This window comes from Haemaphysalis longicornis, unplaced genomic scaffold (genome assembly GCF_048455015.1).
Source record: "Haemaphysalis longicornis isolate Haplotype H1 unplaced genomic scaffold, Haemaphysalis longicornis Haplotype H1 scaffold_9, whole genome shotgun sequence".
Classification (NCBI taxonomy): Eukaryota; Metazoa; Arthropoda; class Arachnida; order Ixodida; family Ixodidae; genus Haemaphysalis; species Haemaphysalis longicornis.
In genome coordinates, this window is record NW_027526460.1 from 149,771,593 (window position 1) to 149,786,295 (window position 14,703).

The 14,703-nt window shown below is 50.5% G+C and overlaps 1 protein-coding gene across 1 annotated transcript in view; it reads right to left on the bottom strand.

Annotated features, from left to right (window-relative positions):
• Positions 1 to 14,703, bottom strand: part of LOC144151985 (luciferin 4-monooxygenase-like) — a 146,706-nt gene that overhangs the window by 41,600 nt on the left and 90,403 nt on the right. The window contains exon 8 of the mRNA XM_077683169.1: positions 1,808 to 1,952. Within this exon, the coding sequence (XP_077539295.1) occupies positions 1,808 to 1,952 (145 nt within the window). The remainder of the gene's footprint in view (positions 1 to 1,807; positions 1,953 to 14,703) is intronic.

Genomic DNA, 14,703 nt, shown 5'->3' on the forward strand with positions numbered 1-14,703 from the left:
ACCTTTTAATCACTTTCCAGAATTTCCTCACCGCGCCTCCTTCGGTCCGGCGTGGGTCGCTCTTTCCCTTTCTCAATGACTAATCTGAAAGTGGGCTCCGCGGCAGCAAGAATTCGGTTGTTTGCAGCTTCCACCATATTTCTGAGAGAGCGTACCATGGGTCGCGAAAGTTTTTTCCAATCTGCTTCGACGCTGTGAGGGCCATTTTCAGAGGGCCTTTTTCAGAGGGCCGCTGTGAGGGCCTTTTTCCCTTGACCGCGGCAGCGAAGGGCCGCAGAGGAATAATTATCCAGAATTATACGTCTTTCTGTCAACGTTCATTTGCAAGCTTTGCCGACGCGCAGTATCCGAAGTTGCAACCTGAATTTGAGCGTTAATCAGTATCTTCCTTTAATTGTTCTTTTCCCGTATTGTTGGTATAATAAGTACCTAACCTTAGTGAACAAATACGCTCATATAACCGGCCGATCAACCTTATCATCGTTATCCAATCTGTGTTGTAGATGTAGCTAGGTAAATCATGAGTATATGAATTTCGCGTCATAAGTCGTATTGAAACCAGCAGAATAGGATTTAATGGTTGCTCGAATTATACCTTTATAGGCTAAAACTTTTCAATTAGCGGCTGGAGACTTGGAGGCTTATGTTACTATGTAGTTAGCTAAAGAAGCCTTTATGGATGCAGGCTTGTAAGTTCTGCGCCAAATGCTTTCTTAATGCCGGCAAAATGTTGCTTAATTTTCACAGTCTAAGGGTTGACAGTTATATATTGTACTGTACCAAGCCGCAGAAGCTTTTATGGCTGCCTCTCTTTAGCTTTAAAGCAAATTCTCTACAATAGCTGGCAGAAGACAGCCGTATGGTTCCAAGTTTGTAGACTTAGAGCTAAACAACGGCCCATAGCCAGCCACATAAGCTTTTATGGCTTTTTCTCTATAGCTTTAGGACGAACTCTTCTCAATAGCTGCCAAAAGACAGCTGAATGGTTTCAAGTCTGTAGACTTAGAGTGAAACAACGGCCTATAGCCAGCCGAATGAGCTTTTATGGCTTTCTCTCTATAGCTTTAGGACGAACTCTTTTCAATAGCTGGCAAAAGACAGCTGAATGGTTTTGAGTCTGTGGAGTTAGAGCTAAACAACAGCCCATAGCCAGCCAAAATGCTCTTGTGGCTGTCTTTCTTTAGCTTGAGGACATATTTTTTCCAATAGCTGGCAAAAGACAGCTGAATGGTTTCAAGTCTGTAGACTTAAAGCTAAACAATGGTCTATAGCCAGCAAAAGAGCTTTGCCGCGGCTGGTTTATAGAACTAAAGCCATACATATTTCTTTAGCTGGTTACAGTAACCTGAATAGCTGTGACTCTACGGACTAAACACACTAGGATGTTCTATAATTGTCTAAATAGAATTGTATGGTTTACAGTCTTTAGTGCAGGATCTATCAAAACTTCAATAGCTGGCTATAGCCTAATTTATGCCTTTTTATGGGTGACCATAGAGACCTATAGGAGGCCATAGCTCACCATACATTTTTCAATAGACGCCCGAAAGGCATTTTTGTATGGGTACTTTGACACTAAAAACACAAATGATCTACGTTTTAGGAATTATATAGATTGTGGGGCCAAATACAATCTTGCCGAGGACACTGCATGCCAGTATACAAGACCAGGACATGCAATGTTGCAGAACACAACACCACGGCCCGCCATGGCATTTACTCTATCGTCCACTTTTTATGTAGTATCTTCATTCTGGCTTGTCTATAAGTGGCCATTATTACAAGCCCACGCCCGACATGTGCTTACCTGATCTACACCAGCCTTCTGAGTCTATGAACTCCCTCGTGAGCTCCGGATTCTTGTAATAACCCTTCATGACACTTGGAATACGGAAGTACAATTCACCGTACTGCATTGGTCCCACCTTCTTTCCGGTGTCCAGGTCAAGAAACTGCGGAATGCCAATGACAATTGTAGCGGATATATGGTAGAACGTAACAGCAGCAATACACATCTCTGATAAGTGTGCTTATATTAATATTTCAAGAATGAATAAAAAAATTCAGTGAATCTTGCACTGACGCGCAAGACTTGGATGGCGAAAAGGTTGGAGGTGAGCATTGCCGCACCCACCATTAAGGTTCAGTATCATTGTTTATTTGTATAGTTGCAGTAATATAATCGTCGTCGTATGCATCGAAGAGGTCCTCGTGTTCTTCTCGGTAACTGGTGTATGCTAAGCCATCCTCAGCATTTTACTTCCACTAGCTCTTTGTCATCCACTCGATACAGCAGTGACGGGACCTGCAAGTCGTCTCGGTAAGGAGTGGAACATTTGTATTCATGGGCGTCGGCAGGGGGTGCAAAAGAGGCTCTTGCCCCCCTTCCCCCCCCCCTTCAAGCTCAAGCTCCACTCGCACTTGTCCCCCTCCCTGTACCCACTTTCCTCAGCCCCGCTTCTCCATTCGTGCTTGCTTGTCTTCGCTGATACGGTGATCGGAAGCTTTCCAGAATGCTCATTGGGACTCCACCGTCAAAGAAAAAAAGAGGGGAAGGCGAAGGATGCGTCTTCTGGAGTTTCTTCAGCGTGAACGCATTAGGCAGCACAAACAAAGATCTAATCCAACCACCTCTGGGCGCCTTTACCATTCTAATTCCGCCAGTGACATTTTTGCTGACCAACCGAAGTTTCTTCTTCGCGAAAATTCTGAACCGACCTCGTCTATCTCCGTACTAGATATGCGTTGGGTTTTTGTTAACCGCCCCCTCGCCTAATAGCAGGTGCTGAGCCACTCAGGGCCAGTGTGAAAGACGCTCGAAAGGCTGGCATCTGCTCGTTTGCTCCTGCGAATCATTCTGGACGGAAACTGCTGCATGGAGTCAGAACGTGCAATTAGTATTTACCACAGCTTTTTCTACTACCCTAATTGCCCGATTCTAACGCGCTCCCGATTCTAACGCGCACCCAATTTTCCTCACACAAAACCGAAAAAACTTGCACCTCCGATTGTAACGCGCACGGAACTGTGTGAGCAAGAAAAACGAATGCGAGAGAAACGGGTGATTTATTTCCCGAAGTAATCTCACTCATCTCACTTCTCGTCGCTCTCCGCTGACCAAAACATCTCATCATTGGTGCCGTCAAGCACGTTCGCGATGCCACATTTCTGAACTAACGTACAACCATGGTCGATGGGATCGTGGCCCACGCCTCACACGCCCATCCCGCGAGCTTCTCCAGAGGCGCACGCTTCAGCCGACCGATCGTTTTGAACGCGTGAGAGCCGCTGCTTCCATTGCTGTTATCAAGCGCGCCAGTGGAACGATTTGACGATTTGTGTGAACGCCGATAGAAAAGCCTAGGCGCCTATGCTTCCTGCGTCCGAAAAATCGTTGCTAAAAGCAGTCAGTTTATTATCTCATGCTAAAAGCTTTAGCGCCATCTTGACATGGTGATGGCGATGGGTGGGGCGAAATTTCCGCTGTTTCGGTTTCGTATCCGATTCTAACGCGCATGCGATTTTTCGACCAATTTTTCCGGAAAAAAAGTGCGCGTTAGAATCGGGTAAGTACGGTATTTACCACATCTATTATTTACCGCAAGGCCACGACCTCAAGCAATAAGGTTCCGGTGATAAGAACAATAGGATCACAGCTGGCGGGTTCCCGCGCGCCCCCGCCATGTTTTAAAAAAACGCCAAAGGGACCGCTCAGCATAAAAAAATAAACGCATATGTCAATTGCAGGGTTCTGAGATACACGCTCTTTGTTTTGCAACTCGGGCTAGAGATTAACGTGAGAGTTTGGGCGAGTTGGTACTCCATTGAATTATTGCTTACAGAGCGAACAACAAGACGAAGGACGAAGGGAGGGGCTACACGGACAAGCGCTGACGTTCTACTCTGGTTGGAAGTCAGCAACAGGTCTGGTTGTGTGCACCTGTGGGGTTGCTAGGAAGTTAGCAACAGCTCTGGTTGGGTACACCAGTGGCATTGACAGAAATGCAAGTTTCATTGCGTGCACCCCTTGGGGTGTACGAAACCATTTTTCACCTCTCGGTAGAACCTTTTCTCCTTATAAAAACTCTCGACTTCGGATTCTGCCACAAAGCGGCCTGGCTGAATGGACGTGTTCCAAGTCAGCTCTGGCTTACCACGGCTGTTGTGGCGTAATTTACTACAGTTCCTCGTAACGAACCACGGCATAGAGTGCCCAACGAACCTCTCATTTGGTAGACACCTCTTTATCGAAGTGTGGATCGTCGCCCGGCCTGCAGCGGACGAGAACCCCCTCACAGGCGGGGCCAGCCTGGGCCTAGGCCTAACCATTCGAACTCGGTCTTCTGCACTCCTTGCGGCTCTCGGCGCCTACCCCCTTTGCCCGAAGCAACAAAATGCAGTACATCGAGGTGGACGGTGAGTGTATCTCGCCCGAAGGCCTAATTGAAGCGGCTGGGTGGTTTGCCAGTCACCGGCGACGGAGCGCCCGCGCTCAAGCCAAGCTAGGCCTCACCCCGGGCAGCTGCTCCAGCAAGCCCGTCACTGCCTCCCAACCAAGCAGCAAGACGTTACGTCTAAACGCGCAAGCCTACCAGTCTCAGCACCTGTCCCGCCAGCCGCCGCTACCCAGCGAGGACATCAAAATCGTGCTGCGTCCCCGAGAAGGGCTGGAACTAGCCAAGATAAGCCAAGCCGGCTTGCATGACGGGGTGTTGCGCTCGGGTGGAATAAATTATGACGAGGCAGCGGGAGATATACTTCGCACCAACGTTGTAAAAAACGTTATTGTCGCCATCACTCCAATCATGGGACGGGCCAAAAAATACACGGCCATACAAGAGCTCCGCCTCGGGGACATCACCGAAAAGTGAGTCTTTACGCGGCGCCACGGAGGACACTGTCAAGGACTTTGCCATATTCGGCGCAACACCCCGATTATGGCAGTGCCGACGACATCACGCGCACCCTCCACTACAAGAATCCGACGATTCTCCAGTCCAGACGCATGGGCTGTACAAACTCTGTCCTCATCGTCTACGAATGAAATAAGGTACCGCACTATGTGCACTACAGTCGTGCGGTATACCGTTACAATATTCACAAGAAGAGGCACGAACTATGCGACAGCTATGGCCGTCTAGGATATTGCTCGGCCGTTTGCCCGGCACCCGACAACGGTATACCGACAGAACAGCGCGCAACGAAAGGGCACGCGCCAGAAGAGCACCGATATAACAACACGGCGTCAAAAGAGCACGCGACAGAAGAGCACAGCGTCAAAAGCGCACGCGACAGAAAAGCACAGCGACAAAATAGCACAGCGACGAAAGTGCACGTGACAGAAGAGCACGCCGAAAAAACAGCATACGACAAAACAGCACACCTCAAGAGCCGAGCACTGAAACAGTTGGGTGCGGTGGTACAGCTACGTAGTCTGGCATTATGCATTCGCAGGCCGGGCTTTGGCTGGGTAGCATCAATTTTCTTGGGTCTCTACTTGAAAAAGGCGCTAAAAAATACACAACACGAGCACGAAGAAGGACGGGACGGATGCGCACTAACAACTGATAGAGACATGCACCAACTAGCCCAACAACGTACTTTACTGAATTTTCTTGGGTCCGGTCCGGGCTCGGGCTAGAATCAACATTTTTTCGGGCAGTGCCGGAACCAGCAAGGGCAGTCCCTGAGGCCCGGGAATCATGAGCCGCAAATTGTAAATTGTTGACAACACTTTTTCTTCTTGATTTTTCAGGTTAAGTGAAAACAAAAAGAAGCAAAGTGCCAATTCACTACGACGCCTTTAAAAGATATGATAAAAAGGCGATTGCGCTTAGAAAGCTTTCACATCACTAAAAAAAATGTCTGGGCCCCACCACCATAGTGGGAGAGAGCAGGACAGAAAAAAGAGGGCACTCCAGCCAGGGCACCAAAAAATGGTTTTTTCCCTCCGCTTTTTCTTGTTCGATTAGTTGAAGCGTTCGTTCTCAGTAGGCAAGCCTACTTCACCCCTTTTCTATGCCTCAAAAAGGGCGATGAACATCAAATTTGACGCCCTTATTAGACGGGCCTACAAGCAGGCCCTCGGCATTCCGATCACTGCTCCGACCGAACGTTTCGAGGCGCTGGGGCTTCACAATACCCTCAGAAAACTAATAGAGGCTCAGCGGCTGGCTCCACGAGAACGCCTTAGGTGCAGCCAGACGGGTCGGAATATTCTCGGCTCCCTAGGCATCAACCACCTGCGAACAGGCACTCAAAAGGTACCCTTTACTCCCGACGTGCGCGATCAAATTCACATCCCACCGATCCCTAAAAATATGCACCCGGTTCACAATCTGTAACGCAGGCAGGCAAGGGCGAAAGCCCTGCACAAACGATTCGGAAATTCGGAGGACGTGGTGTACGTAGACGCGGCCGACTATCTGGGTCGCAATGATATGGCAATTGCAATAGTCAATCAACAGAGCAATTCCATTAGCTCCGGGTCGGTCCGCACGAGCGAACCGGAGGTGGGCGAAGAGGCGGCCATTGCCATGGCAATGACGGTCTCTGCAAAAATCCAATACGTGGTGAGCAACTCAAAATCTGCTATTATAAATTACGCAAGGGGGCGCATCTCCCGAGAGGCATCTGCAGTTCTAAGGACTGAGCTCAACGACATTCAGCGTTCGGGCAAGATATGTCAAATATGGGCGCCCGCACACTCTGGCCTGGCTGGGAATGAATGCGCGCATGACGCCGCTGGAGGACTTTCTGACCCAGCTGGTGACGACAACAACGCTCATTCACTTCTCGGGTAGGGATCGCCTCGTGTCCTACAGGGACATCCCTAATCACTACAGGCTAGAGCGGACCCGCTTCCCCCGGCTCATCCTACCCTAAGTAAATTGCAATCCGTGGCTTGGCGACTTCTGCAGACCAACTCGTATCCCAATCCGGTTGCGTGCAGTCACTGTTACCCCGGGCAATTTTCCGACAAGTGCCACCGGTGTAAGGACAGGGCTGACCTTAGCCCACATGCTGTGGGCCTGTCCACAGGCGACAACGTCAGGTCGCAACATTCCTACTGTAGAGCAGTGGGAGACCGTATTGCTGAGCTCCAACCCAGCGGATCAAGCCTGGGCCATTCAGCCATGGCCGAAGACGCTGTCCAAGGGCTTTTGACCGACGTCTAGCATTAGTGGCTGTTATGCAATAAAGTTTTCGCTCCCTCACTCACTCGCTGCTTCGCCTGAAGTCGTACTCGCGCTCCCACTCGAAAGGCGAAGAATTCATACCCTCGTTTTACGGCCAGCTGTTGTTGCTGGTAGCAATGTGTGCGGCGTCATCATAAACACTGAGTTGTAATTACTCCTGTCCTTTGTCGTGAACGTGAGCACGCGCCTTACAAAGAGCGCCCGGCGTCGGCCAGGCTTCCGCGTTGCGCTTGCAAAAACTAACAAGAAAACAGTTCACGTGCGTGCGCACCTCAACGGGGGAGCACAAGACAGCTCACTCTACAGATGCCCAGTTTGCGAAGCTGGTTTCCGCCGGCTCTAGCGCGTACTGATGCGTTGCACTTTCGGAGAAATGTGAAGGCATGAGGATAAAACGATCCGTGTCCGCCTGTCATGCATAAGGAAGACGACGATATGACGATGACTTTGTTTGTTTGTTTGTTTGCGTAACCGTACACACACTATGGCGGAAAATAAGGTGAAACGTTGCACTCAGCAATTTGACTTCTACTACCACAGCGGAAACCGACGACGGTACCTGGACATAAACAATTTCAAGCCTAAGGAAATGATTGGTGGTGTGTCCTTCAGTGCTTGCAAAGAAAGAAGTCCTCCAGCTTCGCTGTAGTTGAAGCTTTGGCGACATAGTGCAAGCTTCACCAATTTTCGGTTTTGCTGCTAGCTGGCAGCGACAGGTCAAATCGGCTAGCGTGCCTGGATGCGTCCCCGCCGCTGGGGCGGGCGAGCATCCAGGCACCCTAAAGTCGGCAGCACCAGCGTTCAGCCCTCGTGCTGGCTTGGCGTCAAAGACTCAATCGTTCTAGCATACGCAATTCGAGGCCACAACTTGTACCTAGTGGGGTAGACAGAACGGAAAGAGAAAATTTCGGCTAGTCCACTTCGAAGCTTCCCGGCGCCAAAGTAAGCTCGCGTCTGAGCATTGCAGAGCGCCAAGCATGTCGGAGCTGCTTTAGGCAAGCGTGAATCCCGTCCTTTTCAGTTTTTTGCAAACCTGAAATGAACTGTGAAGCTCCTTTAATGAGAAACCCGGTGCTGATTTTATTGTAGCATCTTGCTAAAGAAGGTAAAACATTCCGAGCTGGTCGACGATCCCGAATCCGAAGATATTGCTGCCCCCGTTGCGGCACCTAAACAGCTTCCGCCCCTGCAGGGCCATCTCCATATCGCTTTGCCTTGATGTCATACCTCGCAGCTAAATTCCATAGGACCCAAAGGTCTGGCCCCGGCATCAGACTTTCGTGTTAACGTTTGGGTATACCAACTTTTTGGGTAAAGGAGTAATCAAAGCTGATGTATTGCCAACATCGTGGTTTTGGTTTGTTTTTCTCATAAATATTTCATGACAAATATTCACATTCTTATTTTGCGTAACCCTGGCTGTAAGATGGCCCATAAAGTTGGCCTGTGGGCCTGCCATATTCGTGATTATTGGATGAATGAATGTGTCAGTTTTATTGTATCCATTTAGCCGGTAAATCGTATCTAAGATAGCTTCACCAAAAGCGGCATTTCAGTTCCATTCTTACGTCATGGGTGGGCACCCTCCGGATTCGCATCCCAATTGAATGAGTCTGGCGATGTTGGCCGCGCTGCAGCTACATGTTTTTTCTACCTATGAAGAATGGTAACATGGTATACTGTACTTTTATTTTGCTTTGCGTGCTTTGTTAAAAACTCTACATTTTAAATATACACATGCTCAGTTTAATCGCGCAGTAGCACATTCCGTCTCCTGACGGAAACAATAAGCGAACACGGGCCGAAAGCGCATGAAGTCTGCGCCCCTACATTCAGAGAACCAGGAGACAGCAGAACCGCTTGGCACAGAATTCGTTGTGCCTCGAATCAATGGACGCCAAATACAGGCCGGCCCAAACACTTAGGAACCCCGGGAAAATACTCGCGGAGCCTCCAGCTCTTACTTGGAACAATATATCAGCATGAGATGAAAAATTTGAAGACACACCTGCATTTGTTCTACTATTAAACCTAAAGGTGCTGAGGGAACGAGCAAGAACGAGCAAGAACGAGCAGGGCGACCGAGACACACGGCGATCACGCACGCGGCGTGGGCCCTCTCCCCTCGAAACCGCTTATCTCGTCGGGCGGTCTCCGAACAGTATGGCGGCATGGTTCGCAACGCGACTGGGAGCTCGGGAAGTGCCGTAACACCGTACCACCGTGGATGCCAACTGGAACGCGGAACGCCGTCACGCCGCTGCTATCTCCGTATTCTAGGGCTCCACATCACCTCCACTCGCTCCCATCACAAAGCACTCACTCACATAAAGCAATACGTAGCCCAAACCTCTCACCTTATCCGCCGGGTGGCAAACCGCCAACACGGCATGGGCGAGTCCGACCGCATACATCTTCTCCAAAGCTTTCTAATCAGCCGATTAACCTACCACCTTCCTTTCACCCCTCACACACAAACCCAGCACGCACAACTCAACGGCCTTATACGCAAAGCCGACCGCCACGTGTTGCTTTTGCCTCCCCATGCCTCTACCATGTGCCTTACAGCTATGGGACTCCACAACACTACACAGGAACTCATCGAAGCGCAGCGCTCCTCCCAAATCATCCGTCTCTCCTGCTCCTCCACTGGACACCACATCCTAGCCTCCCTCAATATCAACCCAATTCAAACTCCCTCCCCCCAACTGCTTATACCCCCACACATACGACACCTACTCCTCATCAAACCCCTTCCTCGCAACATGGACCCTCTCCACCATACAGGCCGCCGCATGGCACGTTCCAAGCGCCACGCCATCTCCCACTTACCCTCCCCCTCTACCATCTATGTGGACGCGGCTCAATACCCAAACAATCAGGCTTACGCCACTTCTATGCACGGTCCTCCCCACCCCACAACCATGTCTGTCCTCACCCCCTCTCCTACAGTGGCAGAGGAAGTCGCCATTGCCCTCGACATAGTTGAACAGCCCCAACCCACTAACATCCTCCCCTACTCCCGGCATGCCCTCTCCAACTTCCTTAAGGGACGTATCTCGTCACAAGCTTTCCGTATCATCCTCCGACACCCTCCCCAGGATCCTGTGGAGCTACTGTCGACTCCGGCCCACACTGGCTTAGGAGGCAATGAGGCAGTGCATTCACATGCTCAAGAACTCACTGCCCGAGCTCCTGCTTCTTTTGCTCCTAACCACAGCATCCCCATCCCCCTGTACACCTACACTGACATTACACTGCACCAAAGACTGATCCGTCGAACCCTCCCTCCCCCACAGTTCCCTATCACCCGAGGAGGCCCTCATGTGGCGCATCATCCATGCGCACGCGTTCCCTCACCGCACGATCCTAGAGCACTCCCACCCCACTGTGGTGCACTGGACACGCACTTTCATTCCCTCTGCCAGTGCCCCAAAAATCCCTACCCACCCCTTCCCACCCTTCAGGCCTGGGAGCAGGCCATGCGGGGCTCCGAGGTTTCGGACCAGGTGCTAGTCACCTCCCGAGGCCTCCAGGTCGCTGCGGCCCTGTGGGCAGCCGCCACCGCCCCATAAGCGGGAGCTCTTTCAAAAAACGTTATTTCTCTCTCTCTCTGTACTCCTGGGACGTGATGTGCGATGGACCCGTGCCAGTGAAGACACACGATGTGTGTATTTTAAAGAGACACAGAACTGAAATTGTGAAGACCCCGTACTTACTTAAACTGGGTAGACTGACTCAGATGAAACACTTTTCATCGTTTATCCGGGCGATAAAGGCGGAATTTATTTTACAAAGCCTGAAAGAACAGCTACCATCCGCGGTTTGCGGCGGATGCACCACTAACCTGCATTAACGTCAGGTGAAGGTGCTATGTGATTAGACGATGTCCAAGATTAAAATTCAAGCAAGCTTCAGTTTCGGTTCTGTGAAACAACACGCTTGGCATCCGACATTATCGTTGGATGGGCATTGTCGATATCTCAGTAATGGGCATACCGCGCTTCTGTCATGTTGTCGGCTATCAGATGCCTCAGTTAAGCCTACCAGGATGACTTGGCATCGTAGCAATCACTAGCCGACGCTTAGGCAGTGAATGAGCGCCCTCCGCGTCACCGCAGACGCTCAAATGCCATGCGCTCCATATAGAGAACCCCATATATAGAACTTGCCTCAATCGTGCCTGTACCGTGTTCGCACCAAGCCAAGGGTCAGCTTATTCTGGCCTGTACCCACTGCCCGCAAGCAATCGGTGCTCATGGCAGCAGCACGCCAACGACAAGTCGCTAGCGCGTCAGTGTCAGTCGGCGCGTGTTCTGCGAGTTCTTTCGAAGACGAATGAACGTTACTGCGCAAAAATAGTGAATTCAGTACAGAAAACATTAGGGGGTAACGAAGACATCAGCTTGTAAAAAAAGATGTACTACCGGGGATTCGAAATTGCGACTTGCAAAATAACATATCTAGCGCCTCAGACCACTGGGTCACAAGCCAGGGATGACACAGTTGAAAATATAACGTATGCCATGTATAACCAGTTTGTATTTGTATTTACTTTTAGGATTTAAACCAGCGCAGGTGACTATATGTTATTTGTTATATAGTGCTCGTGCAATAAATTTCCCCCAGATTTCGACAATATCTCATGTCTAGCAATTTTATTTCTTAGACGGGAAAGCGTTCGCAGATATGTGGTGGTGCTGCTCACCGCTGTGCTTGTTTACCCAGCGCAAAAATCTGCTTCCTGCAGCAGCCTAGTTTTACGCTGTACGGTAAACGTTGAGGTCGATTTTATATCCTTAGTACCTACATTTACTTCGCTGAGTCTTCTCCCGCCTTTTATTGGCCTTGGATTTTCCAACCAGCGTACCCGTCAGCGAAGCGTCATACGTGCACGTGTCCAGCGCTTGTGTGGAGCGACCTGGATTTGGAGCTTGATACAGTGTACAAACTAACAAACTAAAGAAAGGCACATTGTTTCATGCACAAACGTGTCATGGCTTAGTTGCATGTGAGGGAACGAATTGCGACGACCCGTCGGCGGCCTGCGGACTAAACGCTGGGCCGACTGACTCTGTGGGAACGTCGGGGAGCCGTGCAAAAGCGCCGTCAAGCAAGACTATTTTTTTAACACGAAAGTGTTTTATGCCGGGGTCCAACGAGATCTAACTGACACGGAAATCCGTCACGGAAATGACATCGCCAGAGAAACTTCGATTGTCGCGGCGGCAGCGGGATTTGATCCACGAACTCTTCCTTCACGACGGGAGGTACGAAACGCGCTGCCGATTACGCTATGACCAGACGCGTGGATAGAGCGACAAGCGCGCCCTATCTAGGAGAGACTCCGAGGCGCCGACATTTGGCGTCCCTATGCCAGCGCCTACGTGTACGGGGGAGGCGCAGCGTAAGCTGCGGAGAAGCCGACTCGCTGATGTCGCGCTCGTGCCGTGACGTGACGCGGTCCCCTGCAGCGTGTGTTCACTAAACGACTCGCTGAATACTCGTTTGGTTCCGTTCGCACGGACGGTTTGAAAGCACTTGTGGTTTCAGTAGGATTTACGCAATGCTCCAAAGCGTGCAAACCAGTGTCTTAACGCTGAAGCGTCTAACGGTGCCACACCGACGAAATATAAAAAATCCGCCCGCATTTTCCCACGGGGGGAACTCGAGTAAATGCGTCGAATCTACTCGAGGCAAGCAAAGCATCACGTCAAGCGAAAGCCAAGCAAAGACGCCCTTGACTGAATTCCGAACGCGCGCTCCGCCGCTTATATACGTTGAAGGGACTGCGTAAGCCGGTCCCAGTCGACGACGTTGGCGTACTTGTAAAGCGGCGAGGACCCTAGGTGTTTGAGCCAAGCGCGGATGTTGCTTCGCCGGAGAACGGCACACCGGTTATATGCGGAGCGCGCCCGAAGGAGAGGAAACCGCGGAAGAGAGAGTACTGCACATGCGCCGGCCCCAGCGCGTCTGCCGCGGCTATGACGCAACGTGCCGCGGCTATGACGCAACACTTTAATCCAATCCAATCCAATCCAATCCAAATCCAATCCAAGCCAAGCCATTCCAAGCCAATCCAATCCAAGCCAATCCAATCGAATCCAATCTAATGCCCTCGCGAGAGAGTGTTAGAATCCAATCCAATGCCCGTCGCGAGAGAGTGTTCGCTTTCGCCTCGACTCGACGCGCATGCGCAGTGAGCGTGCGGACTACGGACGCCAACGCGGGTGACATCGTGAGTTACTGAAATGCTCTGCATTTAATAGCGACTTGCAAGTTCATTCCGATCAACAATAAACATTCAACTGCGCCTGTGAAGGCACATTTCACTTTCGTGTTTTACCGGTTTCTATAGAAGAGGGAACAACCACATTTTTTGGTACGTTTTTGGTACGTACCAAACGTACGTTTGGTACGTTCCGTGGTGTTTTGCCACCGAAAAGGGGCGAGGATGCAGAGGGGAGGACAGAATTTTTGAATTGATTTTTCTGGGGAATAAAGTCGCGTAAACGCAGCGAGAGCGGCTGAAACATTGCCTGCAATCTCCAGACCACAATTTGCGCTCGTAATCCTGGAATGTTTACAAATCACTTCACTGTCCCTTTAACAGTGACGCTGCGTAAGACGCTGTTGAGCCGGCGAACGACCTTGCCCAGCGATTAAGCCATCGCGAGCGCCGGCACCGCTCGTCCTCCGTGAATACGCTCGTAACGTCATCTCTAGCGTGCTCCTCCCCTGACCATTTCGCGTGCGCTCAAGCCTCAAACGAGAATTATAGAACAGGCCGCGCTAGATATTCCTTGTTGCCTAGCCAGTTGCCGCCGGTTCCAGGGCGTGCTAAAGCAGTCCACTTTGGGAAAGATGTGAAAGTCTGCGTACAAGGCGATCCGAGCCTGCCACTCATGGAAAACGCTCAGTGTCAAATTTGGCGCTGAAATCCATGTAAGGTGCAACAGCGGCGTCTCCGACGAAGAGAGACACTGTAAGAAGAGCAGCGGCACTCCCGAGGAAGGCGAAGCGCGGCGCGAAAGCCGCTGCACAGCTCCTCGAGAACAGATGCGACAACTTCAGTCCATTCCCGAAAAAAAAGAATGACTGGTAAAGAAAATAAAACAAAACATTGTGCGTGCCTTAATGACCGAGTGTTCATTGCTCTTTGGGGCTGTTGTCGGAAACATGAAGAAGACTGGACTGAGTCTCAAGCATAGCCGCACACGAACGCCTGGCCGAGTCTCCAAGCAAAGCAACGCATAAACTTAGCTGAACCAAGAATAAGTCAGGTGGTGCGGCCAGCTTCGCTTTTAGCCCAATCTTCACGCCACTAGTGCGAACATGCCCCAATTTCGTTAATTCTCGGCTTTTACTCTCCCCTTTTTGCTCGAACTCATCGTTTTCAGTACCGATTGGGCGCTGTTCCCTATCTTCCGTCCGTTGTGTATTCCTTGCGTTTTTAGTACTATGAACTTCGCTTATGTTTTATCTCGCCAGTTAATTCCTGCAC